This window comes from Pezoporus wallicus, unplaced genomic scaffold, assembly GCF_028554395.1.
Source record: "Pezoporus wallicus isolate ANWC-B61680 ecotype Strahan unplaced genomic scaffold, APGP_CSIRO_Pwel_v1 contig_2908, whole genome shotgun sequence".
Taxonomy (NCBI): Eukaryota; Metazoa; Chordata; class Aves; order Psittaciformes; family Psittacidae; genus Pezoporus; species Pezoporus wallicus.
Genome location: NW_026642179.1, coordinates 8,865,860 through 8,892,872, shown reverse-complemented (window position 1 = coordinate 8,892,872; position 27,013 = coordinate 8,865,860). Strand labels below are relative to the sequence as shown.

At 44.8% G+C, this 27,013-nt stretch overlaps 1 protein-coding gene across 3 annotated transcripts; it reads right to left on the bottom strand.

Moving 5' to 3' along the window:
• Nucleotides 1-67: 67 nt before the first annotated feature.
• SLC37A3 (solute carrier family 37 member 3) lies at nt 68-27,007 on the bottom strand. 3 transcript variants are annotated; one of them, XM_057427861.1, is made up of 15 exons: nt 26,897-27,007; nt 23,225-23,382; nt 22,182-22,296; nt 19,979-20,071; nt 19,434-19,517; nt 18,066-18,211; nt 16,986-17,082; nt 15,815-15,899; nt 14,491-14,672; nt 11,892-12,033; nt 10,525-10,626; nt 9,299-9,346; nt 8,152-8,303; nt 6,232-6,297; nt 2,948-5,400 (listed from the first exon to the last, which is right to left on the bottom strand). In XM_057427861.1, exons 2-15 carry the CDS (start codon nt 23,323-23,325, stop codon nt 5,308-5,310), a joined length of 1,506 nt encoding a protein of 501 aa, XP_057283844.1. In that variant the 5' UTR covers nt 23,326-23,382; nt 26,897-27,007; the 3' UTR covers nt 2,948-5,307. The 3 variants fall into 3 exon arrangements, with proteins under 3 accessions (XP_057283846.1, XP_057283844.1, XP_057283845.1); XM_057427862.1 differs by lacking the exon at nt 26,897-27,007 and adding an exon at nt 26,574-26,740; XM_057427863.1 differs by lacking the exons at nt 2,948-5,400; nt 6,232-6,297 and adding an exon at nt 68-475.
• Between the last annotated feature and the right edge of the window lie 6 nt (nt 27,008-27,013).

The following is a 27,013-nucleotide window of genomic DNA, read 5'->3' as shown; positions in this document are numbered from 1 at the left end:
GTAACCTGCTCTGAGTGGCCCTGCCTTGGCGGGGGGTTGGAACTAGGTGGTGTTTAATGTCCCTTCCAACCCAAACCATTCTATGACTCTCTCAGGCAAACCAGCCCTGCCACTGCCTGAGCACACAGGGCTAAGACAGTGCTTAAAACAGGCCTGGGAGCTCCAGTAGTTCCAAACAGCATTGCAGATGTACACAGAAATGAAGCTAAGCAGCAAAAAGCCACCTCCAGCAGAGACTCTACAACCCCTGCACACGTGCTCACCTGGTGTTTCAGAGGTGTGCACTAATTCAGAAGTCACTTGTGCTGGCACAAGGCCGAGGCATGCCTGCTATTGCAACAGGGCTCCCATTTTGTGCCTCTCCTCACATAACAGCTCCTCTGCATTCAACAGCAGGCACAGGAGCCGCCTTTTGCCATTTGTCCTACTTGTTGCCATGCCTTGATAAACAGTCCTGGGATGAACCTGCGTCTGACTGGAAGAAATGAAACATTAATATTCCCAGAAGGATGCAAGAGTTACAGCAGAGGGCAAGGATGCTGAGGAAGAGGTGAATGGGTAGCTGAGCCAGTCCAGTGAAACTGCCTCTCGGATACTCCCACCCTTCCGGCTGAATAGAACAGTCAGCTATTACCCAATTGCTTCATCATCGTTGGCACTCACTGCAGGCAAGTGCCAGCTTTTGTCAGCCCAACAATGGTTTTCTCTGCCACACGCTCCAGAGCAGAGGAGTGAGTTTCAAGAAACTGGTCCCAACCTGACAAATGGGAGGAAGAGCGAGGATGTCGGTCTCCAGGTTCTCTGAGCTGGTGTCAGAATCCAGGAGGCCAGAGAAATCAACCCATCCTGAATCCGTCTTCCTTTTCCTATCAGTTACCTTAAATCTAACAAGAGGGCCACAAAGCTTGCTACCTGCTCCAGTGCTCGAGGAGTACGTTCTGATTTGCCCACTGCATTTGTTTCCACAGACCCCTGCACACTGTTGCAGAGGTGGTCAAAGGAGACATTCCAGCAGAATCTTCTGGGATCAAGACGTATGCAGACATCATCAAAAACACAGGAGAAACAAAGGGAACATCCACAGCAATCACCTGAATTCTTCTTTGCGTTACCATGCATATTCATCTAAATGACTCTCATTCAGGAAAGGCTTTAATAGAACCAAGATGTCTTCATGGGCCTGTACAAAACACACACACACACACACAATCCAGCCACACAAAATGGTCTAAAAGCTTGTATTTACAGCCTTGGAGAACGGTAGGCTGTTTACTAAAGGATTAGATAAGGCTTGACAAAGATGGAGTAAGGTGGGCACGCTGTGCCTTAGAAAACTTTTGCAGTACAAGAACCCAAAACATCCCTGTAGGCACTTTCAGTTAGAAAAGAACTTTAAAAAGAAGGGGAGAGCAACTGCAAACAGGTTTGGCAAAGCACACTGGCCACAGATGGAGAGGGGACAAGATTACATGAGGGTGACCAAACAGCGGTGTGTCTGAGGCACCCCTGAACAGATAGTGCTTTTACTGGTGAGATCTGTGGGACTATCTCAAAACAGATACCTTCTCCTTTTGTCTCAGGACAGCACTTGGAACAGCAGCCCAATTCTTCCCCTTTTGAGAGTACTGAGACACTGCCACCAGGCAGACTTCCATACCATTGCATTACAGACATCCGAGAAAACCAGGACACAGTAGCATTGCTCGAAGGGCATCTATTGCAAGGACTTTTCTCAACAGAAAAGCACTGTAGGGCACACCTTTGCTTTCATAACCAATTTGGTCAGGCAGTTTGTCAGTCACATCCTGGGCAAGAGGCAAGCACCCAGAGATCTGTTCTTGAACACTTCCTTTGCACTCCGGAGTAATTCCTACACTTCCACCTGCCTGCACTGAGCTCTGGAGGTCGCAGTCACAGCAGTGGTGATGGGGGCTGCTACTATCAGCATTTTCAAACAGGTACTCAAGGAAAGCTCTGCTCCTTAGAGTACTTCCAGAGTAGGCTGGAAAGTTCTTTATAAGTAGAGAGGAAGCAGCAGAAAACATGTAAAAAAAAAAAAAATCAGTCATAGAATGGTTTAGATTGGAAGGGACCTTAAAGCTCAGGCAGTTCCAACCCCCCTTGCCATGGACAGGGACACCTTCCACTAGAGCAGGTTGCTCCAAGCCCCTGTGTCCAACCTGGCCTTGAACACCGCCAGGGATGGGGCAGCCACAGCATCTCTGAGCAACCTGTGCCAGGGCCTCACCAACCTCTCAGGGAATAACTTCTAGGTAATGTTTAATCTAAATTTACCCTTTTTCAGTTTAAAACCCTTCCTCCTTGTCCTGTCACTACATGCCCTTGCTTTTCTTGAGAAATAGCATCATAGCACCACCAAACTATTTGGAATTGAGGGACCAGAACATGCAGGCATGGGGCCTTCTCCAGCAACCCGGTATTGTGCTCAACTCCGAATTTACAGCAACCTATAAAACACAAACACAATTACAAAGTTCCCCACTGTGCCCATTTAAACACAGCTAAGCGTAGGTGTGGATTTACATTTAAAGAAACAACCCACAGGAGAGAAGGCACAGCAGGGCCAGCAGCCACATAGCATGTTTCATTCCAAAGGAAGAACACCTGACTGCTACATGCAGATTGACAAATAAATAAACCCAAGTATATGCTCTGCCTTTTCTATTTAAGACTGCTATTACACCATTATGGGCAACTCTGTCAGGGGACTCTTCACAAAGCTTCTTGGGAAGAAAACTAAACCGCCTTGTGCGGGAACACTTTTAGGTTGGGATGAGGGTTTGGTTTCAGCATGAGTCAGGGCTCAGGTCTTCACAGCAGCTGAGCAAGAAGCAGCTGTCAGAGCTAGGCCTATAACGAGGAGGAGAGAAGCACACAAGAAGAAACACATTGAGAAGAGTGGAATAAAGCAGACGGGAGAATTAGCCCAGATCAAGTCAGAGTAAGTTTATTCATGTGAGATCAGTTCGGACATGGTCAGATTGAAAACCCTTCACATCCAAGCACCTTGAGGAAATACACAGAACCAATATCCCAGGACAAAAGCAGCAACAATAACAACAAAATCCTGCAGTCACAGGCATGCCTCAGTAATTGAGGGTGGCCTCAAAGCACCACCACGAGCTGCTGGGCAGCCTGTGCTTGCAGCACTCACAACACATCTGACACTTCTCAAGAGGGGACAGAACTGTTTACAGGAAACCATTTGTTACAGGGGCCAACCTCTCCTCCCCCCGACCCTGGCAACATCTCTTTCCCACACCACCTTTCATCAGAAGCTTATCTCGTGCCCAGACGGCAGGCAAAGAGCTCATCCAGGTTGGAATTCGAAACCGCGGATTCTCAGACACTGGGGCTGGGGCAAACGGTGCCGCCATCAATTTTAGAACTAAGTTTCAGGGAGTTCTGATTCTATTTGTACAGGGGCTAATGAGTAGCTTGGGATGTGAACACTAACCCCACGGCATAATTCTGAGAACAGGATGATAGATTCTCAGTCTCCTGCTCTAATTATACAGGCAAAAATTGCAATGGGAATGAGAAGAGACAAGAACAGGATTCAGGTCCCTCATCAGCTTAATGGCATTGTTTTCCCAAGCACTGTTTTTTTTGGAAGGCTAGCAAAAAATGCAGGAATCACCTCCACCAAGAAAGAAAGAGACTCTCAAAATAAAAGTATAAAATGGGGCAACTGAGTTTCATAGTAAGAAAAGCTGTGCACAGAGCCCTCACTGCAGAAGCAGAAGTCACTAAGCAACCGTTCAATACATTAAAACCTTAAGGCACTAATAATGTTCCACTTGTTACAATCAACATGTGATTAAAGATTGACATTCATGACTTTAAAAAACAATAAAATAAAATCACTGTACATTTTGAAAAGGCATCTTTTCCCATTTAAAAAGTTTCAGCTCCAAGAATTTTCCTGCCCCCTGCCCCATCCAGGCATTGTTGACTAGTTACACTGAGTGTTTGATCAGATGTTCTGCTGGGTAACACGTGCCTATTCCAATGAAACATCCCAAGGCAGAAGCAGAAAAGGATCTCTTGAGAGGTTGCTCAATGCTCCCATTAACATCACCAGCAAATGTCAGAGGTGTCCATGGTCACCCTGCTTACTGCAGTTCTGCATAATACTCAGATACCACCATACTGACTGCAGTCAGATGGTTTTAGTGCTGACTTGCATCTAACCTTTCTCTTCAAGATACAATTCAAGCTTTAAAACCCTAGGCAGAGGAGCATGGGGGAAAGACAGCAGCACTTGCTCACTATTACTATTCTCAGTCCCTATCTGGAAGCCCTTGTCTGAGAGCAGCCAGGTCCCTTAAATTCCTTTAATTCCCTTCTGGTTCTCCTTTGCTGCAGATGAGCAATTGCCCAACAAGTATGAAATCAGTGACACCAGCTTCCTTCAGCGGGTCCCATTTTGGTCAGTATTGATCAGAGTTCAAATAACAAAGCAGTAGTGAAAGTATTTGTGTCCCATTACTGATCCCCAAAGCCATTCAAGGATCCTTTAGACACAAAGGATCTATTAAGGCTTTTTTGTCAGAGATCATAGTAAAGTATTGCACACTATTTGTCTGCTTAAATAGTTAAAAGCTGAAATCTCATTTCTCAGAGATTAGTAATATCATTACTATTGTTAAAAAATGCTAAAAACCAACATGGAGGTTAACTTTTCCATGTCAATCTACTGGAACATGTGACAGTTAGTAGCTAGGGATAGCAGAGGTCTGTCTGTGCACAGATTTAGCAACAGCACATTTTATACAACTGGACAGTGCCGATTGCAGATCATTATTTTTGACCTTTCTAAAAGCTAAAGCAATCATAAATTTAGACTACCCATGAAATGCACTGTGTGATTTCACCAGCACAACAGAGCATCAAAATTCATTGCAAGACCACCTCTCCACTGTCAGTCTTAAAGAGCTGACCTTTGGTCAGGATGTCCAGAAATAAATAAGGGTATAGCAGTGAGACCACCCAAAAGAAGACCCTGGTGTGACTGCTGACATGGCAGAGTCTGGCAGGCTGGGACAATCCACCAGTCTTGGCAATCCTGGACAATCCACCAGGGCTGCAGCTCCATGTGTGTGGTCTCAGGATGCGTATTTGGTACTCCACTACTGAGCTTGCCAAAGGCAGGTCCATCAAGTCTTGCAGGACAGTTCTGAATTAGTCCAAACCTGGAGGATGTAACAAACAAGTCTCCCAGGGTTCTGATTAGTGTTCCAGCTGTTAGGTCCATACAGCAGTCCTTCTGGAGGCGAGCAGATGTCACTCCGCTAGCACACGCAGGTGCCGTTCATGCAGGAGCAATCTCATCTCCCTCACTATTAATGGTGAAATGAACAGGATTGTTGAACTCGTCTGTGAAAAGAAGTATATCAAGGACAATTAGCACAGAGCAGCCATAGCTGCAGCCATCCTGCCCTCCAATGTGCATTCCAGGCCTCCCCAGAAAGATACAGGCTAAGAGAAGCTACGACAAAGTGGCCCACTGGATGGGAGGACTGAGTTTGCAGGAAAGCTCATATGATTTCAGCTGCCATGATCTTCTTTTCATAAAGAAGATGAGCTCTTCCCTGCCTCAGTGGTCTTCCTCCTGGCCACCTCTGCTGGTTACCAAAGTAGCCTTTACCCTTGTCAGCACAGATGCAAGAATTCCTGGCACTTCCAGCAGGGAAGAAAGGTGAATTGTAGAGCATCCACCACTGTGGCAATGCTGAGGAGATCAGGGCCTGAAGGGTCTTCTCCCCCAGTGACATACCAGAGCAAGGCATTTTCATTTCAGTTTCAAGATCCTCACCACTCCTTCCACTAATCTTCCAGGGCTAACAAGCACCTCAACTTCAGCTTTCTGAAAAAACTAGGAACTACGTATGAGGGAAATGAAGGAGGCAAGTCCTTCCTTGGAAGGCAGTCAGGTTGTGTTAGCTTTAGGAAATGCAGACAGGTATTTTTAGGCAACTTATTTTTGTGTCTCTGCCACAATCTTGATTCCTGTTGGGCAACATGAACCCAGTTGATTTAGACACCCTGAGGCAAAGGCACACGGTAGACCACTTTGAGAATGGCATCAGTTTGCAGGTGCTGCAGAAACAGACTGAATGCCAAAGTCATGATGTTCAGGTTCTCACACAAACTTTCTGTTGCAAATTGAACTTTGACAAAGAAACGTTAAAAAAGGTGATCTCTTACCATTAGAATAAAGAAATAGAAAACCCACATCCATCCCAGGTTCTCCTGGATCAAAGACACTAAGTACTAAATGGAAAAAGGAAAAAAGAATTATTCAAACTGGGAAGGATGACTTTCAGGCATTGCTCTTTCATTTTCTAGAATTTGTGGGCTGTTAACACTCCACACGGAACTCATCACAAAACCTTCCGGCTGATCTTTTCCTGTCAGAAGAGATGACTCAAGACAGCAGCCCTTCTTGTACAAAACCCACAGTCAGCAAAGCTTCATCCCGAAGCTATACAGTAACTCATAGCAACATAAAGACAGAACTGAACTACAGTTTCAAAGGGTGACAAATTGACTCCACTGAATACCAGGTTTTTGCACAGAACACTGGGACATAAGTGGATGTAAGTACTCTCAGAACTAAAAGCTCTAGAATGGCTTATAAATTACACAGGACACATTTTCAAGTGCTGTGCAACCACTGCCTAGTTAACCCTTCAATCATAAGGAAGACACTTGAGACTACAGTCTGTTCTGAACTTCATTCTACTTCAATAGGACTATACAGGCTACAAAAAGAAAATGTATTTCCTATTAGCAGATTTATATTCCGATGCTGTACAAGGGCCACCCTTCTTCACTACTGGGTGTATTAGCACAGAACAGGATCTGAATTTCTAACATGTTCACTGTGGATTTGCTGTTATTCACACACCCCCAGAGTGACATCATGGTTGTCTCTGGGGAAATAAATGCAATGCTATAATGGGAGGAAGGCAGAATTTTTCAGAACTAAAGACCCAATTTTTATGATGACATGAGTTTGAATGGTATGTGTGGGGGAAGACAAACACTGCAGACAATGTAAAAAGAACACTGAGGATAACAGTGCACTTTAAGATGTCCACAAAGCACTGTAATTTTCCACGTTTAATGGAGCTCAGCATCTTTCCTATGAAATAAGACTGAATGACTGCATTTACCAGGCAATCAGTGGCACCTATAAACCCAACTCCCTTTCCAGAAAATAAACTCGTACGCCTCGTCTGCATCCTTGGTATTTTACCAGCACTAGAGGATGCGTGGAATAGAACTGGCTCCAATCTTTCTACGAAATCCTCCCCTCCCCAGAGCACCACTGTGCTCTTCCACATAGTTAACACTTGTGTTTGAGAAGAAGGAATGTCCCCAGTGGGCATACTGTCAGCTTTCTTTTCTGTAACAGTCTAGTCTTCAGACCTCTGGCAGCATACTGTAAGGACTATTGAAGCAAGTGGTGCTGGATTTACAAGGTGTAAAAGACATTCATACATAAAAAAAGGGAACCGCAAATAAGAGCGGACTTTAAATTCTGTCATAAACACTGTAACATTCATAATAGGTATTTGCATTTTACTCAGTTATACAGGTAAACTTTTCTATAACCAAATGTTTTGCTGTTTCCTTTGACAAAAAAAAAAAAAATAAATCACAGAACCACAGAATGGTTTGGGTTAGAAAGGACCTTAAGATCATATAATTCCAAACCCCCCTGCCATGGGCAAGGACACCTCACACTAGACCATGACATCCAAGGCTCTGTCCAACCTGGCCTGTTTGTTTGAAAATCCCAAACAAACTCCAAAATATTTTATTGTCACTCTTTGTGAAGCTGACCTTTACTTGCTTTTTGGAGTTCAGGATATGGAAGTCTCTAAAATTCATTTGAATTATGAAACTGCCATAACATTAGCACTATAAATACTTAGTTTAGTTCTCAACTAAAAGTGGTTTTCATGCAAGCTTGAAACAGGCATGTTCCCTTGGTTGTTTCTTAAATAATTCTGTTTTTTTAAACCAACCCTGTCTTTCTCTCTCTCCATGCTAACTTCTCCAACTACAACAGACTCTTTGCCTCCTTTCCCAGACTCTATTGTCCTTTGGTAGCCTCACCTGGCCCACTGCAGCACCAATACTGCCTGTTCCATCCACAATTCCTGTGACTGTTGCCAGAGCCTCGCTGCTGCCTTTCACCAGATCCTGGCGCCCCAGGTCAGCAGAAATTGCAGAACTGATCATGTTGGAAGGGCCTCCGATGAAAAATCCTGAAAGTGCCAAGAAAAGAGCCTTGGTACAAAACAAGTGTGCAGGTAAAGTCTCAATAGAACATCTTCAAAGCACAGACTTCCTACCATCCAAAGCTCAGGAAAAGGATTAAGCCTAGGGGCAGTGATTTCAGAGTAACTGTAGGTAGACGTGAACCCTCACAGCTGAAGCATGTGGTCAGAGAACACCTTGCAGACCTGGAGTACACACAGAGGTTGCCAACAAGCACATTTTCATCCAACAGCAAAAACGAGGTTATTAGCTGTGGTACACTCTGCAAGAAGTCAGGACGCACCAAAGCGCATACAGAAAGCTATTTTTTTAACAGCATGCATATAGAAGCCTTCCACATAAAGCAGATTTAGACATGTTTCTGCTCTGGAGTAGTATACCCCCATGCTACAGCCTCAGTTGCCAGGGGTTCATGGAGGAGATGGAAGGCCAAAAAACCCCACAACAGGACAGAGTTCTGAAGGAGGAGTGTTTGAAAAGAAAGGCTCTATTCATGCAGGCTAATCTTGATTCCATAACACAGCACAGCATGCCTGGAAGCACACAAAGCTTGTGACCTCTCACAGTACACAGGGCATTTGGGGTTCTGACACACACCCTCAAATTTGAGCTGCAGCTCAGGACTTTGCCGTACATCAACTTCCTCAGATACCACTCAGATTACTGCTAGGTATTTTGGCATAAATACGTTTCCATCATACTGGGCCAAGGCAGATCCCCTCAATTCCAAGCCATTATTCTATAGTCTACATTCCATACCTCTCTAAGGCAGTTTCCATACCTCTCTAAGGCAGTTTTCCTACCGCTGTATTTCAGAAGTAACAGAAATTGGACTCCAGATTTTACTCTTTCTGCAAAACCAGCAGAAATGGCAGCACACACAAGTGCATTAACACCACCTAAGGCTGGCGTTACTGGTTTTTCTGCAATGTATATATAAGTTTACTAGCAGTAAATGTAACAGTGGTGTTTGATAAGATACCTGTAATTGCCATGATCACAGCATTGATAGGTTTGCTGTTTGGAGAACCTGCAAGAGAAAGACCAGATGAGTGTAAATAAAAGAAATGAACTTGAGAAAACCACTTATCCGGGATCAGAAAGAAGCATGCAAGCATCCAGTTTGAACTGTCTGTTCAGTTAGCTACACAGCGACAATAACCTGTATTTGATTAGAGACTTCTACAGAGATTAGTCTTATTGCAAAGGCATTTAGAGACTAGAGATCTAGAAGTTACCCAACAGCACTTTACAGTAAAAAGTCACCTTTGCCATTAAAATTTTCTGATACCCAATTTGCCTGGCTCTGGGTTCCAGCCTGTATTATGCCTCTTTCTGTGACACAGGGCTTACATTTTACTCTCCCTGAAAGTCCGCTGCTTCTAATATGCTTTTGAAAGTAATGAGTTAGCACGAAGCTCCACCAAACCCAGTCTTTGCTGTTTAATGATTATACCTTGTTGACCTTGTTGAGACTACCCGAGTAAGCTTACGAAAGTCACATTTTAATTTCATGCCCAGCTCTGGCAGTGATTTCTGTCCACAGATCTCAAAATGCTCTATAAAAGTCTGTCTATATCACCACCTCATTTTGGAGGAAGACGCAGAAAAGTGAAATAATATCCCAGTGAGTTAAAGCACTCCGGTACCACAGAACATCATGTCTGAAGACAAAACTGTTACCCTTAAAAGATCATCATAGATGCCTGTCTCCTCCTTCTTAGTTTTCCTTTCAATAACCAATCACCAAAATCTGTATCTATTATAATAAAGGAAGAAACTTCAGTTTAACCACTTACAGAAGTGTAACTCGTTAAGAGCTTCTGCCTCTGTCTATGTATCTTCCAGCACAGATCCGTCCCCAGATTCTCTTTCCTCTTACAACAAAGATGCACCTGGGATTTCCTGCTCTGCCAGGTGTGGTGTTGATACAATGACAACACCAAAAAATCTCACTGGCACTGGAGAAGGTCAGTACTGGAACTCACCACTACAGGAAAATCCAACCACTCATCAACCACCAATTCTTTTTGACTGGACATTAACTTTCTGTGCAGTACCACACTTCAGGCAAAAAGGACCAAAAGGCACCACCCCGATCCAGAAGCAGTTTCAAGCCAGAAAACCATTAGAACAGGCTGTGCTCTGGTTTCCTCCAAGACGTACCAAAAGAAACCTCCTTTCACTACACAATAAAAGCATACTCACGGCTGTAACCAAAAAGAGAGCCGACAGCAAAGAGCAGGCTGATTGCTAGCACTGGGGCTCTCTTCTGCAGCACATCAGAAATCAAGCCCTGGACAGTCCCACCTGCAAAAAAAGAAACCTTTGTCAGGCTCAGGATGCTGACACCTTGAACAGAACTCTTTTCATTGAATGTAGTGGCCTCCTGCCTTCTCATCAATACACATTCTCTCTAAAATCCTGAAAACTAAGTCTCCTGCCCTTACTGCCCCAGACACAGAGACAACAGTAAACTTATGTGGCACAGGTAAAGCAGGGAAAACTACTCATACTGCTTTCCCAGGAATTTATTACTTCTTTTTTTCTGGCACACAACTAGCCAGTGTTCCACTTTTCCTTCCCCTATAGGACCATCACAGCTCTAGCATCACCACAACTCTGGATGTAAGCAAGCTTAACATTGTGGCTGGTTTCTTTACAGAAAGAGCAGGAAAAGGCAACTCTTTTTCACAGGGAAAGCTTTAGCACACAGGTCTCTCATTCCCTGCTGTCTCATCTACTTGGGTAGGGTAGGTTCAACTAATTGCAACAAATGCTAGTAGGAGATTAAAATCACCTTATATATCACTGATACCTCTGTAGGAACTGCTTTGTTGGTAAAAACTAGGAATGCTGAAAAAGCCTAACATCCACAGAGGCAAAACATCCACAGAGGTAAAAAACCTGACCCTGAACAGACCAAAACAAGGATATCTATTCTAGGAAAGCTAACTGGACAAGGTAATAAAGCATGAAACTGAGCACAGGAGAGTGGAAGTCTAAACATATACAATATGTTCTTTATTCTGGTGGAACAGGGTCAGATCTTGCAGCCAGCAGGAACAAGTGCAATTACATTTTATTTCTGAACACAACACAGTTGTGCTGGCTTTGCCAAGATCTGTGTTGAGTTGCTTCTTAAAAATACAGGACAGAAGGGACAATACAGAACCCAGTCAATTCCAAATCTAAACTCTCCCCCAAGGGTACTTGTCAGAAAGTAGCAAGAAGCAGGGATACCATTTTGTACATAGTACTTTTCAAGAGGTCCTAGTGACCAAAGAAAAATGCCTGCTGGGGGTAGTGTCCAAGAATATCATAGTGCCCTTTAAATGATATATAAACTCTTTAGGGGGCTCACGTACTCTGTGTTTTACAGGTGGAAAAAAAAAGGGCAGGGGAGGAAACCCAAACAAAACAGCCAAGCAGCCACATACATAACTAGACTTTATATATTCAATAAAGAGCTAGATCCCACCGAACATGACTGCTCTGAGCTGCATGCGATGCCTGTCACTTTTCAAACACTAGCAGGGCAACTGCAGGAAGATGCTATTCACTTGCTCACTCACCTATGATTCCTCCCACATCATACCAGATTGAGAGCTGGTCAGCTTCTGCTTCTTTCCATCCAAAATTGTTGCTGAGGTAGAAGGGCAGCCAGAAGAAGAACGAGTAATTCACCAGCTTCAAGCAAGCATAAGCCAAAGAGTACTGGAACAAAGAAAGGGCCAGCAGCAGGCAGTTAGCATTTGGGAAATGCAAAAAGCGTTTCTGCTTCCTCCCATAAAGCTCAGTATCCAGCTAAAGCTTTTAGGGAAAGTGCTTTTGTATTTCCCCTAAGAAGGCAGCATTATGGAAGCTTAACACTGAACATCAAAGGGAACCCAGGAATACATAAAAAAGAAGGCTATTTTCTTTTCACTGAATGCAAGGGGTTAAAATACCTTCAGTGTAATCTTGAGAGGAAGTGACACCCAGCTTCAAAAAATGAAGGAAATTTAATTCACCTTCTGAAGAGAAGGAAGCCAACCATGTGACATGAAATAAACTTCAGATTTAGTCATCTGTGCATCATGCTGAGAAAAGTTATGTGAAGTAGTTCCTCCATGCTATCTTTTGCTGCTCAGAAGGCTCATCTGCTTACAGCACCAGAAGAGAAGGCTTTGTTCATAATCCCCAGGCAGGTATTTCAGGACACAAGATGAAAGGTTTGGCCAAATCTAAGCATATGCTTCCAAACCCAACAGCTGAGACAACCTCCTGCTTTTGGCAGCTGGGCTCAAGTTGTCCTTAGCTAGCAGGAGATCTCCTTCTTTACAGCTTTCACGTGCGTGGCAAAGATTTGCTCTCTGGGATTGCCAGCCCAGCATGCAGAGAGAGGAGGCACACTGTTTCAGTGAGGCCTCCTGATAAACACAGACATGGCAATTCAAGGAACCCATACTTAAAGAGGAAAACAAGAATGAGGGCAGGAAACCCAACCTGTTAAAATCACAGCTTTTGGGGCTGTGTGAAAAAATGTATGTATACACTTTGAATGTCAAAAAGCAGACCTTTTCTATATATTCAACTGCTCAAAACCACACCTTCTGAATTCATATTATTTTAATAAATACACCCTTTTTAGCTTATTAATGATTTTTCACTCTGACAGGACACAAACTAATCCCCACCACACATGTGAAAAGTGCACTGTACTGTACGAGGCAGCATTTATTACAACATGCTTAGAAACTGTCTACCAGATTGTCAGAGAAATTAAACATTTAATTTCTAGAGGCTCAAGGGGCAGCTGTCTGTACTAAAACTCTCCCAGCACATCACTCAGCAGGAGGACAGAGGAACTACAGAAAAAATATGTCAAATAAAGTCTTTGCAGAATCTTGACAAGATTTTGGAAGTGCTCTTGGTATTCGGTCTCTCACCGATTTGACAGTGTCCTGGCTTGGCAGGGCACCGATCTGCCATCAGATAGTACTCACAGATTCAGAGGTGTTCACATTGCTGGGTTAATGCACAGAACACGGCCTCAAAATCCCAAGTACAGAAACAGCAACACCAGTTGTATAATAACCCCTATGTTCTGGCCGATGAAAAAAAGTCACACAGCAGCTGAGGCAGCCTCCACCACCAAGAAATTTTGCCTAAAGGTTCTTTCTACCTCAGCCCATTTTTAGCACCACCAAAACCAAACTATAGTTTACACAGCATTTAGCTGTATTAGGAAAGAGCTCAAGATGGGTATGCTTTCTTTTGCCACCTCTCAACCAAGGTCTTAACAGCAAAAATGTGGTAGTCCAGCACTCTAAACACTGACAATTCACCCATTCCTTCTAGATGTTGTGCTGCCTTAATCACAACTACCAAATGCATTGCTCATTAAGGGTATCTGACAACACTCTCCATTCAGTAGTTCTGCTTCATGATCAAGACAGCTCACACCTTACTACTGAGCCAGCCACCCTGCCCCTTTTCTTGTACTGATTCAGGGGCACACAGCCCACTGACATACAAAGTTAACATTTTTTTTAATGAGACGTTAATTTTTCAGCTGAACCAAATCCATGAATTGGGCAATACTGCTGACGCAGAAGTACAAGCTCTCCACAAGACAGGATGAGGATATGTAGAAACTGCATCAGTAGGCTTTGTTTCCAGTTATTTATTAAAAAAAAAAACCCAAACGCCTACTTTGCCACGTTACATCATGCTGATTAAGGCTTTTCAGGCCAGCTTGCTGCTTTAAGGCAGCAACAAAAAACCCCAACATCAGTGCCACAGAGTTCTGTGTGATGCTCAGCTAGCAGAGAGAATCCCATGCCCCAGGGCAGCATAGCTACCTTAGCAACAGAGCATCCTACATCCACCTTTGCTCATGGCCTCCCTTCTAAATTCAGCAGCAAAAACGGAAGAATCTCTGCTGCCCATTGCTGGCTCGTTACATGCACCAAATGAAGCAGGGGTCTGACAGCAAGAGCAACATGCAACCACATACACCAACAGTATTATAATCCATGCGCACAAGAGTAACAATCCCAACCCAAGATTTTAAGAGGATAAGAAGTCAGGTATCAACAACTGCAACACATGGTCAACGTATTAACAATGATGTCAACAAATGCTGACAACGCAAAAAGTCAGATCTCAGTCAAGAATCTCTGTCCTCACCAGTACTACACCCGGAAGGCAGCAAGCCTGGAAAAAGCCAATGGCCTTTGGCTGGTTGTCAGTGTCAGTTGCTTGAATAGAGTAATTCCGATCATCGTCATCAGCATCATCATTGCTCATTAAAGGTCTGTTGGCATCTTCCTCCACACTGCCATCTTCGTCTGCTCCAAGCTCAGGGAGGCCTAAGTTTTACAAGGGATATGCAACAGGAAAAACAAACCACAGCCTGTTCACCTTCTCCCCGCTCTAAAGCTATGCTCGCTTCTTTTAAGCAATTCTCCCTTCTAGCAATTCCCTTGCTCTCCCATACCTCCATCCTCCTTTGGGCTTAGAAACTCTTCTAGATGGTGTTCTGCAGTGTCGCCAGTTTCTACCCTTTGTCTTCTAGTGCTCTTGAAAGTATTCTGTCTGATCCTGGCGTCGGCTCTGTCTGTTCTGAGTGTCTGGCCATTAGTTGGAAGACAACAAATTAGTGCATTTCCCCCCTTATTTAGTGGTTGGGATCCTGGGGCCTGGCTCCTGGGTACCATTTTCCTTGAGCAAAGGGGCTACGCATGCCAGCAACTACTCAGGCAGCTGCTGCCTGTTATCGCCTCCGCTGAATGGAAGTACTAGAACTGCACTGTGCTGTCTGGGCTGCTGAGCACTCTTACGAGCACTCTTTATGGTAGCTTTAGAGCTACCAACTTTATAGCCCTTGCAGGCACCTGGGAAACCTCCTCCACGGCCCTGTCAAAGCCCAAAAGTTCTTTTGTTTTCCTGTTACGCTTCAGTTTGCCTACAGTGCTCTCAGAGAAGGTCCGTAACCAATCTCAGAGCTATCTACCTGGCTGTGGGAGACCTGCAGACCAAAGGTACTTTCCCTTCCCACTGCACAGTTAAGGTGTGCCACAGTTTCCTCCTGCAATAGCCAGCTATCGGTTTGCCTGCTATTTCTTTAAAAAAAGAAAATGATTTTCCAGGTGAAGAAAGCCTGATAATTAGGCACATCCTAACAGGTATGTTAGAGCCAGGCTGTTTTATTTTGCTCTTTAAAATATGCAGACCCTATACACATGATGCACAGTGGCATTTCGTGTGACCTTGGTGAGTAAAGCATTTGCTCCATTAAATACACTAAAGAGCAACACCGTTTTATAAGAGCCCTGAGGATAAGTGCTGTCAGAACAAGCAATAATTTAGTACTCCTAAAGGTTAGACCAGATGATCCTTGAGGTCTCTTCCAACCTGGCATTCTAGAATTCTGTGATTCCAGTACTACATGGAAAGCTGCAGATCTGCTTTCCATGAAGAGACTGTAATGCTACAGCTCTCTTTTACTTACCCACTTCCTTTGGTGATGTCAGCAGCCCAAAGAACACAATGAGTCCTCCAGCAAACTGTACTGAGGCTGTCACCAAGAAAGCATACTGAAGATAAATAAAGAAAAGAGCATTTTTAAAAACACTTTCAGTCACAAAGGCTTGAATGATTATGAGGGTTTCTTTACATTCCAGCCTTGTCAGAGAGTAAATGCAGCTACAACAACCCAGACTACATCCACAAAACTTGGAAACAAGTGGTCTCTGCATCTCCTGAACAGACCTGGTTCTATCTAGGCTGAAAGATCACATTAAAACAGTTGGTTTAATGTACTGAAGTGACAGCAGTGAGGAAGGAGCTCACCCAACAAACCAGCACATTGGAAGGGACTGATCAAAGAAGGGTCAAACACCAAACTTAGACTAGGTGGCTTACAGCTTTGCTCAGTAAGGTCTTGAAATCTTCCAAAGACAGATCCCTCCACGCTCTGGCCCCCACCCCTTGTTCCCATGTTGAATTAACTTCATAGCGAAATAGTTTTCCAAACATCCAGTTGGAATCATCCCTGCTTCACTTTATAACCAATGCTTTTTAGCTCTCTCACTGTGCAACCCAGGAAAGAGTCTGGCTCTGATTTCCCAGCAATCTTCTCACAGGCTTTGGAAGGCTGCTATTTGGTCCCCTAAGCTTCCTCATCTCCAGAGTGACAAGCTCAGCTCTGTTTGCCTGTCCTCACAGGTCACAGGCTTCAAGATGTGCTGGTTCACTTACATTCCCTTCATTCAATTGCCTGCCTGCTGCATTACAGCAATTTACTGCTAGATTCTTCTCAGTTACAGAAGCTATGCCTCCATACCTGTCAGAACCTCACCACTATTCAGTGGCAGTGACATCAGTTAAGTGAGAACCTGTGATGGATGACTCTGAAGAGCACTTTAAGCTACCCAAATTAGAAGAAGGTCTACTATGACAGTAGGGCTTTTCAATAACATCAGTCCCGTTTACAAAGAAATATCAGACTCATTTTTCCCAACCTGGAAGGGAAAGGAATACCCTGCTTGCTACCACAGAATTCAGGATGATGAAACTGGGCACTCTGAGCCTCTTATCTCTCAGAGACAGCATAAGCAACTAGTCTCTCACAACCCAGTCAGACATGCAGTCCCAGCTAGAAGCCAGACAGCAATACCTACCTCATAGCCGTATTTGAGAACACAGGAGGCAAGGAATGCCCCAAGGATATTTCCCACAGATGCACAGGCACTCCAGAGTCCAAACACAAAACCTCTTCTGCAGAGGGGGAAGAAATTTGAAAAGGCAACACAGGGAGAGGTGACATTAGGAGCAAGATGAAGGTAAAACATTTGAATAAACTTTAACTAAAGAATAAAGTTACAGCATTCTCCCAGTCCACTCCAAGAAGACTCAAAGGTCACTTAAAACAAAACACAGAATAACTTGGAGGTTCCAAATAGATAAGGGAGGAATGTCCTATCCTGAAACACTTGCGTTACAGCAGAGATGAGCTGCCAACAACTGAGTTACAAGCTATAGCTACAGCATATCTGCAGTACCCCAAAGCGACACAGTTGAACCTACAAGGAGTCAATTTCAATTCAGTCTCTTCAATAGTACATAAACAGAAAGAGGTTTCCCAGTGTCATGAAAATTCAAATTCAGACACTCTGTAATGATACTTTTGAAGACTGAACTTGTGCCTTTAACACATAACTATGTTCTCCACACCAAGCTGTTCTGGGGCTCCAGGGAAGAGAGATAATAGTCACAAGAAAAGCATAATCTCCAGGGAGAGCTTCTAGCAACCTTCCAGTACCTAAAGAGGACCTACAGGAAATCTGGAGAGAGACTTTGTACAAGGGCATGTAGTAATAGGAGAAGGGGGGAGGGTTCTGAACTGAAAGAGGGGAGATTTAGATTAGATATTAGAAGAAATTCTCCCCTGTGAGGGTGGTGGGACACTGGCACAGGTTGCCCAGAGAAGCTGTGGCTGCCCCATCCCCAGCATTTTTCAAGGCCAGGTTGGACAGGGCTTTGAGCAACCTGGTCTAGTGGAAGGTGTCCCTGTCTGTGGTGTGTGGGGGGGTGGAACTGGATGATCTTTGAGGTCCCTTCCAACCCAAACCATTCAATGATGATGATTCATCCCACATAATTCTAATTCTGACCTAACAGTTGGCCTTTTTGGTTTGAGTCAGCTCAATCTACTACTCAGTGGGTCAGACAAGTGAGTCACTGAAGAAAACTCCACTTACCCAGCTTTTCCAAACCAATTGCCCATGACAGCAACCACGCAGGGCCAACCAGTGGACTGCAGTAAGCCATTCACAACCCAGAGACAGCAGTAGAACCACTTGTTGTAGAAATGCAACCATTCTGTAAGTGTGCCGAAGAAGAACACCTAGAGAGGAGGGGGAAAAAAACCAAAACTAAACCAACTTAAAAACCAACAGGGAAGACCCCGAGGCTACTGCTGAAAGCCAGGCAGGAGCGGGGTCCTAAAAAAAGAAGTAACATTTCAAGGAGAAGGTGCCCCGAAGTGGCCCGGCCAGCCCAGAGGGAGCCTGGCATTGTGTAAGAAACGGCTCAGGGGTAACAGCACCCTCTGGTGACCCAGCACAGCACTCACTCCAGAGCCGGAACACCTCCAGAGACAAATGTGCTGTCATGGCACTTCCACTCCAGAAGCCTTTTATCTTTGTAAACAGCACAGTTTTAACAGGAGTGGTGAAGAAAGAGACAAATACTTCCAGTAACAACACTAAAAATAGAGTAGCCTCTTGATCTGATCTGCTATTGTACTGACATCCAACTTCACAAGCCTCCATGCAAACACAAAACCCTCAGTGGCCATTTATCTTAGCAAAATTTGACAGAAATACTACAGCTAGGTCTCAAATGACTAAGAGCCCTAACCTAAACTAGCCAAAATAAACACACTTTGTGGCACACTGCACTTGATGCATGTTTGTGGTCATGTGTTTGCAGAACGCAATAAGCCATAGTGGGGTTTGTAGCCGTTGGGTAAATCAAAAGCACTCCAACATCTTACCACTACTTTAATAACCAGAAAACCACAATGAGATAAAACTGCTTCACACTTATCTGCAGTGGCTTGGACCTCAAGAAACCTCTTGTTTTAAGTGGACATTCTTTTTTGACACATGCCCTCCCAGCAATTACAAAATAAGTAAATGAATGCTTACTATTGTTAGTATGTCCCTTAAGAAAGACAGCAAAGATTGTGTTTGGAAGCAAAAACCTTGATGACAATATATGTGGGCTGGGAGAACAATTATAATACAAAACAGTCCCAACACACCATTCTTGTGCAAAAGCTGTTAATCAAGTCTCTAGACAGTGTCTCAAGCTTTGGAATTTCCTTCTGACACAGTATCCATAAACAGATATTCCAGGAAGAGGTGAGTCATGTAGTGTAGCTCTGTGCTTTAGACAATTCAGTAAGCGCCTCCAGGACAAAGGTTTACATACAGACTTTGAAACCACTGAGGTACAGTTACAGCTTAGGCAGACCTGCACAGAAACAGAGCCTCTTCTCCCCTGAAGTAAAATCCTATCCAGAAACCCTAGTTTCAAAATCACACTAGTACGTTTCGACTTACCACAAGAGCAGAAGAACACATGCCAAAAGACAAAACCCAGCGTAAGTTCAGGCGATCACCAACTATACCACTGACAAAGAGACCCTACGAACAAAATACAGCATTAAATAAAGGCACAAGATTTGTATCTGTTATCTGCAAGAGTTAAAATGGTGTCAAGCTGATCCAAACGTTGTTGTTATACCAACTTAGTTTGATTCTAACCACTTCTGCCACCCTGGAAATCTTGCTCATAGCTGTTCATTAAATTTCTTATTTTTAAAAAATTCAGCTGAGAACTCTTGGAGAGACAGAACCCTCCCATCCACCGGTGACAGGGTGGTGAGAAGTTCTGAAGCGACAGTATTTCTCTTGCATTTGTTAACAATCATCTTCACACGGGTGACAGGCACAGGCAGAACTAACAAGCTCTGAACTAAGCTTTTTAACTGTATTAGTGCTGGCAAGTCCAGGAAGATGATCCTGTTCATCCCCTCCAAATCTGGGTGCAATCATCCCCGTAAGATTCAACCAAAGCTTAGCAGTTTTGGGTTACTTTTACTCACCACAGCATAGGAAAACAAAAAGATAGTGTCCAACGTCCCCAAGAAGAGAGTTGCTTCTTCTGCATTTGGAAATAAATGGCTGCTGTTCCAGAGCTACAGAGAGAAAATTTTAACAGGTAAACACTGAGAGGCATAGCTCATTTTACTCTTTCAACAGAAACCCCAACTCCACACCAGCACAGCATCTGGCCCCAGCAGCCTCCCATTCTTTCAACACTTTAATTATCAAATGAAGAACAATTATGTCATTATCTACTGAAAAAAACGTCAACTGTCACTTCATTTCGCTCCTAAAAGGAAAACTAGCCAACCAGAATCAAGAAATGCTTGTTCCACCTGGATCAAGACAAATGGCTGGCAAAACAAACCTTACTTCTATCAAGCATGCAACTGTTAGACAGCTTCTTACACAGAAACACTGATGAGCATCTTCATGAATAATACAATAAAGGCATATTGTGTTTTCTGTGAAGTGTCTCTTCTGTGCTTATCTTGCTGTCTTCGCTAAATGAATAATTCCCTTAAAGTACTTGTGGTCCCAACCATAATAAGAAATGACAGGCCATGAACAGAAAAGAAAGAACACAAAAGGAACAAGTGGAAGAAAAAGACTGGATGGAAACTCTTTACAATGAACTACAGTCAGTAGTTTAGAGGGGCTTTTGGGGCTCACCCTGAGTTTCATTTTACTTTCAATATGATGAGGAAAGAAAGGGAAAAAGACTCAGTTGTCCCCAAACTAAGATTAGCAACATCAGCTGAAAATAGCAAGCTTTGAGGTTGATATGAATCTATCAGGACAAGGTTTTCCTTCCCCAATACCACACCCCCATTAGAAAATAAACAAACCCTTAAAGGCTGAAAAGCACTAGTTGTCCTTCTAACAAAATCATACTATGGCTTGCTCACAAAACTATTGCAAAACATTCTGTTATACTTAAAAAATATTTTTAACTATAAAGAACAACTGTAGTTTAAAAGATATGCCAAAGTTCAAAACTGATAGCATGCAACTTCTCTCTTCATATCCTTAATCTGATTTATCCATTCCCTAAAACACACTTTACTGTGAATTGATATAATCTAAATTCATACCAAAAGGACCACTTTGATCATTTTTCTTGATCAGATACATGCACCTCAACAGCCAGAAAACACTAAATTATCTATATTAGAAAAAAACCCTTCCAAAATGTACTAATAGTTTGAATGTGAGTTAAGGAACTAAATATAAACACCTTGTAGCTCACTTTTTGCATCCCCGAGATGATCATTCCTTTTTGCCATACTAGAGAATCCCAAACACAATGCAGATCCAATTTACTGTTTTCACTTCCCACAGAAAGCGAGCATTTCCCATCCCTCAGTCAAACATTCAAATAACCAATGATTTCTAACGCAGACAACACCCAGGCAGCTGACCTGGAACTCCCTGCTCTAACAGAGCTGTGACCAAGCTGTTAATGTAAGAGTTCTTCCACTCCCCAAAAGCACTGGGACAAGCCACTGCTAAAAACAAGCATGTCCCTAAAAGGACTGTGGGCAGGAGCCAGGCAGTAATTCTTGCGTTCCCATTGTGAGATACAAGCAGTATACAACTTCCTCTCCTGTGAGCAAACGGTGCCAAAACTCCCACTACTTCCACTGAAGCCAAGATTTTCCAGACAAGGCATGCTGGGTGTTCAGCATTTTGGAAATCAGAACTTTTAGATGCATTCTGCAGTATCAATTTAGGATAAGCAGCTAGCACTTTCAGACAGTTTTCTTCTCTCCTACTCTGGCTATCCTTTTAACATGGTGGCAGCAGCAGCATCACCAAAGAGAAAGGCACAGCCAGGGTTTTACAGCGATCTCTGTAAGCTCATTAACTGCTCATTTATTGCCTCCAACACTTCAGAGGCAGGGTCCCTCGCTCCCTCTCCTCTCCTTTCTCCATGCTGATGGCTACTGTAGAGCCTCTGCTGGGGTCCCCATTTCCATTGGAACACAAACTTCTCAAGAAGTTTCTCTCTGGAGACCACTAGGAAAGATTTTACCATCACCTGATGATCCAGAAAACTACAGATCAGACATCTGAAATTCCTGCTCACATTCCAAGCAGTGTCCCTGATGGATGCTTAAAGGGGCCTCCTCAGCACCACAAGCTCAGCATACTGGAAGTTACCCACCTTTCTTCGTACTTGCCTATCGCTTGTGTTCTCACCTCATATGGCTGGAGCTCAGGGGCTGTGGTGTTCAGGCAGGAGGGAGTCCACTGGCTGGAAATGCTGACTTTGACATTACTGAATGTCTTTCTGGAAGCATGGAGCAAGGAGTAGCTGCCAGAAAACACACAAGTACAGGTTGGCTAAATGATCTCTTGAGGTCAAGTGGGAAAGGACAGAACTCAAAATACAGATACACGCTGTCTAAGCAGACAGCATAGCAGAGGACTGTCAATTTTGGAGATATAGTCAGCAGCAGGAACCCTCAAATTATGGGCAGGCACACTGATTTTTCTGGGGAGTTGTGAAATAGGGTCATGGCCAGAAAGGATCTCCTCTTTTATTTTCAAAAAAGGAGGTGACTGGGCAACAAAAGAAGTTACGCTCATCTGGCTAACCACCATTACAAGTTCTCTTCCAGAGACCAATTAGGTACCACTGGCAGTATTGTTGTGAAGATCAAAGGATATCAGCAAGGCAACATTTGTAAGGAGAGGCAGTATAGTATCCCAGCTGTTGTCAGCTGGTGTAATAGACAAGCTTTCAACAAACAAATCTAGCAAACCTTCAGGTATGAAGCAGTGACTTCTCTGCTCTAGAGTCTGTCCACCCTCTGCAAATAGTACTTCCAGGAGAGAAGAGGACCCCAGAAGCAATTACAGCATATTCCATCAGTCAGAACAGGTATTAAACGTGTTCTGAGCATCAGCATTTGCTTCCTTCCTTGTTTCAGCTAGTTCCTCCTCACACCCACCTGCATTCACCCTTCTGCAACAGAGTGCTACTGGCTCGGCACAATCAACCTCACCTTTGGTGCAAGCCCTGTTTGTGGCTGGATTCCCCAGGGCCATAGCACACTTCACAACTACATGACAACCAGACCAGTTGGTACTACTGTCTTTTAAGCTTGTTTTCAAGGCTCACAGCCAAAGGTTGAGACTATTTTCCCATCTTCGTTCTCCACCTTCAGACATGCCCTGACCTCCCCTCCCAAAATTCAGTGAGATGAACACTTCTCCGAGCAGAAATACGCAGAACCTACCTGAAGAAGGTCAGCAGGAACACAACAATATGATGGTGGGTGCAGTGGGACACAAGGCCTCTGTCTGCAGGCTGCCTCCGTAAGCTTCCAGGCAAAGCCATGCTCCTGGCAGCCCCGGCCACAAAGGCTGGATGATGCTTAGGTCATTTTTATTCTCACTTAAGCAGAAGAAGATGGGAAAGGAAGAGAAAAGAAAACATATTTGAATTAACACTCATGTATAAAAATACATCCGTGCTCCCGAAGGAGCTGGGATTCAGCAGGAACACTCTATGCCATTCCTTCCCGATTTGTTTCGCATCACTACTCATCTCATCACCTACACATTCCTTGACACATTCTATGCCCCGAAATGTGTTTTTATTCCCACTCTCGCAGTACCCTCATGGCTATCCTTCAACCCATTTCCTTGGGGGATGCCTCTTCAGTGTCCATCACCAAGGAGCTCCCCCAAGATCTATCCATTTCTAGTGCTCTCATGTTAAAGACCATTCCACACCATTTACATCTGCAGTACACTGTGGAGTAGTCTTAAATAAGGTAACCTCCCATTGCTGCCTGGCTGGCTATGGCCTGGTGATGAAGTCAAGAGAAGAGCATTTGGTTACTGGTAGAGAATAGTTTTGGATCTAACTGCCTCTTTAAGATGTCATTGAAAGAATATACTCAAGAGTGGACTTGCACAGCGGAAGAAAGGAAGGCAACTGTGAGGACTGTGCTGAAATCCAACAGCTAGTCTCCCTGCCTGCTCATTCTCAAGCCCTACATTAAAGCTCCATCTGTCACTAATTCAGTAAGTTCAGCATGTGGCAAGTCATACTACCTGTAGGGCATGGGTGACATCTGCCCAAGCTGCTATACATCAGAAATTATCGGTACTGAGGAAAAGTTATGATACAGGCACAGAGCTTCTTAGTGCTGGCTCACCCCACACTACTGCACTCCCTCAGCTGTGCTGGCATGGCTGAGGGATCATTTCATGCCTCCCTTTTGTTTTCTTGGCAGGGATCTTTTCAGCCAGATTTCTCTGCCACGGCTCACAAAGCAACTACAAAAACACTTGTGTCCGTGCAACAGAGAACAGTGCAGAGAAAGATATGCTCTATAATAGCATCACTGCTGAAGGCAGAACCCAATTTTGTTAATGCAACCTGGCTTAAAACAGTTCCACAAGTCAGCTGGTGGGAACTGCATTTTCAGAAGACATTCAGACACCCCACACATTCTGAATGCTGAGAACTAAAACGATGCACCACCTGTGTTCCCCCAAAGAATTAGAGCTGAAATAAGATGGAACATAATGCCTTTGTGTTCTTTTGTATCCACAGGAACTGCTTGTAATGATTGGTGAATCTGCACAAGACTTTTGAAGTTCAGCTTCAAAACCTCACTTGCAGAAATTCAAAGTCATTGCCCAGGCTTTCTCTTATCCAAATTTCTGCTGCTGAAAACCCTGCATGTCACAGGGACTTTCTGCTCTTCCTTCTTATAACTCCTAAAGGTTTCATCAAGACAGCTTCCACTGCAAGAAGTCTTCCTTTTGTGTTCCATCAATGACGATGCATGTGTGACCGACAGACATATACCAAGTAAGACTGGATATATTAACCACCACTGGAGAAGCTGTGGCTGCCCCATCCCTGGAAGTGTTGAAGGTCAGACTGGATGAGGCTTTGAGCAACCTGGTTTAGTGGAAGTGTCCCTGCCCATGGCAGGTGGTTGGAACTGGATGATCTTTGAGGTCCTTCCAAACAATTCTATGATTCTATGATCCGACCTCCAAAACAGAGTATGGCATGGAAATCCTCCGAGTAATATGGATTCAGCCATTACACCTTTGAGACACTGGAGTCCCATTTATCCCATGCTAGACTTAAACACGTTATTCTCACGCAGGACAAATGCAGCAAGTCTGTACAAGATGTGAGACCACCTGCATCCACACAGCCCGAGTGCATTTCAGCCATGCTCTCATCGCTCCAGCGAGCACAGACCACCTAGGTGTGCCAGCACCAAAGGACATGCTTCTAGACTGCATGGGTTCACAGAGAGCGAAAGAAAAAGCACCTACATCTGGAACCATGAGAAGCCAAGGCTGGCCCGGGAAAAGGCAACTTTGTATGTAGCCTGGAAACTACCTCCATCTAAGGTCCCAGACCATTTCTCAACACCAGGGAATGAAAACTCAGCATCCCCAGAAGTATCACATGGCAGCAATAAAACTGCCTGGGGCCATTGCCCACACAAGCAGCATGAAGAAGAGAGAGGAACCCCAGGCACTCCAACTGCCCAGCATCACAGTCCTTGCAGGCCTGTGGACCACAGTTTCACCAGACACAAGAGCTCATTCTCTTTCCTTGGCTCTCACTCGGCTCCCACTAGGCAACAGCCAGTAACACAGCTCTTCTGAGGAAAGCAGAACACAGCCAGTTGTGCAACGCTGCAGGAAAAGTTCCTTCCGTGGGTAACCAGGCCACAGCCTGGAGCACAAGATTTACCACCTGCTTTATGTCAACATATGCAAACATAGATCTTATTTGTCCAAGATACCGAGTCTCTTTAAAGCTAAGACCCAAGTTTGACCTTAAAGTCACCCTTTTTTTTCTTTAATAGCATTTACTATTGAAATTACCCGCTCCTCAGAGCTTTTCAATCTCAGCTTGCTTTCTAGACGACCTTCAGGAACAGGATGACACTTCCCACTTATGGTCAGTGTAAAGATAACTACAAAAGATTTCTTTTTTCTTTCTTCATTTTGCCCTTTTCACATTCAAAACTGGCACTCTCCCTAGGCTAGAGCAGCGTGCAACTAGGGGTTTATCCTTACAAATGAGCCTTCTAATTACACTGAGAATACCACATTAAATTTGTAGTGGAGGAGAAGGAACGAAAACCAGGAGGAAGGATAAACCACAGAACTCAAGGCAGAGCACCACAAGCCTCTAAAAAAGGAAGAGAACTGCTTTCCAGGCGTTAGACAGCTCATCTGCTTGCTTAGCACTATTTACCTCCAGCTGATACTTTGTATAAGCTTTGTTAAGCTTTCCAAATTCTTCCTTATCCCTTCACTTCAGCTCAAAATAAGACACCTTAAGTTCAAAACAAACCTCCTTAATACCACTCTGCCGTCCTCCAGAGCCGCCAGGGAAGCCCAGAATTCGCATTCCTAGGGTTCCCCTAGGAAATCACCCCGAAGCCCCAGCTGTATGCCGCTTGGGAGGACATGGGGCTGCTCCAAGCACCGAGTCGATCCGAGCACTACGCTACGGGTAGCTCCAGCGGAAGAGACGCGGGACAAGCGGCGCAGCCCCGGGCGCAGGCCGCGCTCCCGCCGGCGGCCACGGCTCACCTGAGGCCGGCTGCGGGGCGGGGCGCGGCCGGGCCGGTTCCCCCGCTGAAGCACCGAGGCAGACGATGAGAACACGGGTTCTTCCCCTCAGCGAAACCCCGCGGGTGGCCCGGCGGCCACGTCCTCAGCGGGGCGGGGTGGGGAGGGGAGCCCCGCTGAGCCGGCAGCAGCAGGGCACGCCGCGGCTCCACCGAGACCGCCAGCCCACCACAGCCATCCGCCAGCCCTGCAGCGCAGAGCAGCGTAGCGTAGCGCACCCCTCCTGCCCCGGGACAGCAGCACGCATACCCCACACACCCCCTCCCCCCCCCTTCGCCGCTTACCGAGCCCAGCGACCGGCACAGCCCGCAGGAAGTCGTAGGAGGGAGGCGGCTCTTCCGGCAGGCGGGCCCAGGGGCATGGCGGGAGCTGTAGTGCGGCCCCTCGCCGCTGCCGCCCCC

Excerpts from the sequence above, each read along its gene's own strand:
- SLC37A3 (XM_057427861.1), bottom strand. The coding sequence starts at position 23,325 with ATGGCTTTGCCTGGAAGCTTACGGAGGCAGCCTGCAGACAGAGGCCTT. Across the intron at positions 8,304-9,298 it reads TGTGATCATGGCAATTACAG|GATTTTTCATCGGAGGCCCT; the intron begins GTATCTTATCAA and ends TGGCACTTTCAG. Across the intron at positions 6,298-8,151 it reads TTGGTGCTGCAGTGGGCCAG|TACTTAGTGTCTTTGATCCA; the intron begins GTGAGGCTACCA and ends TTTTCCATTTAG.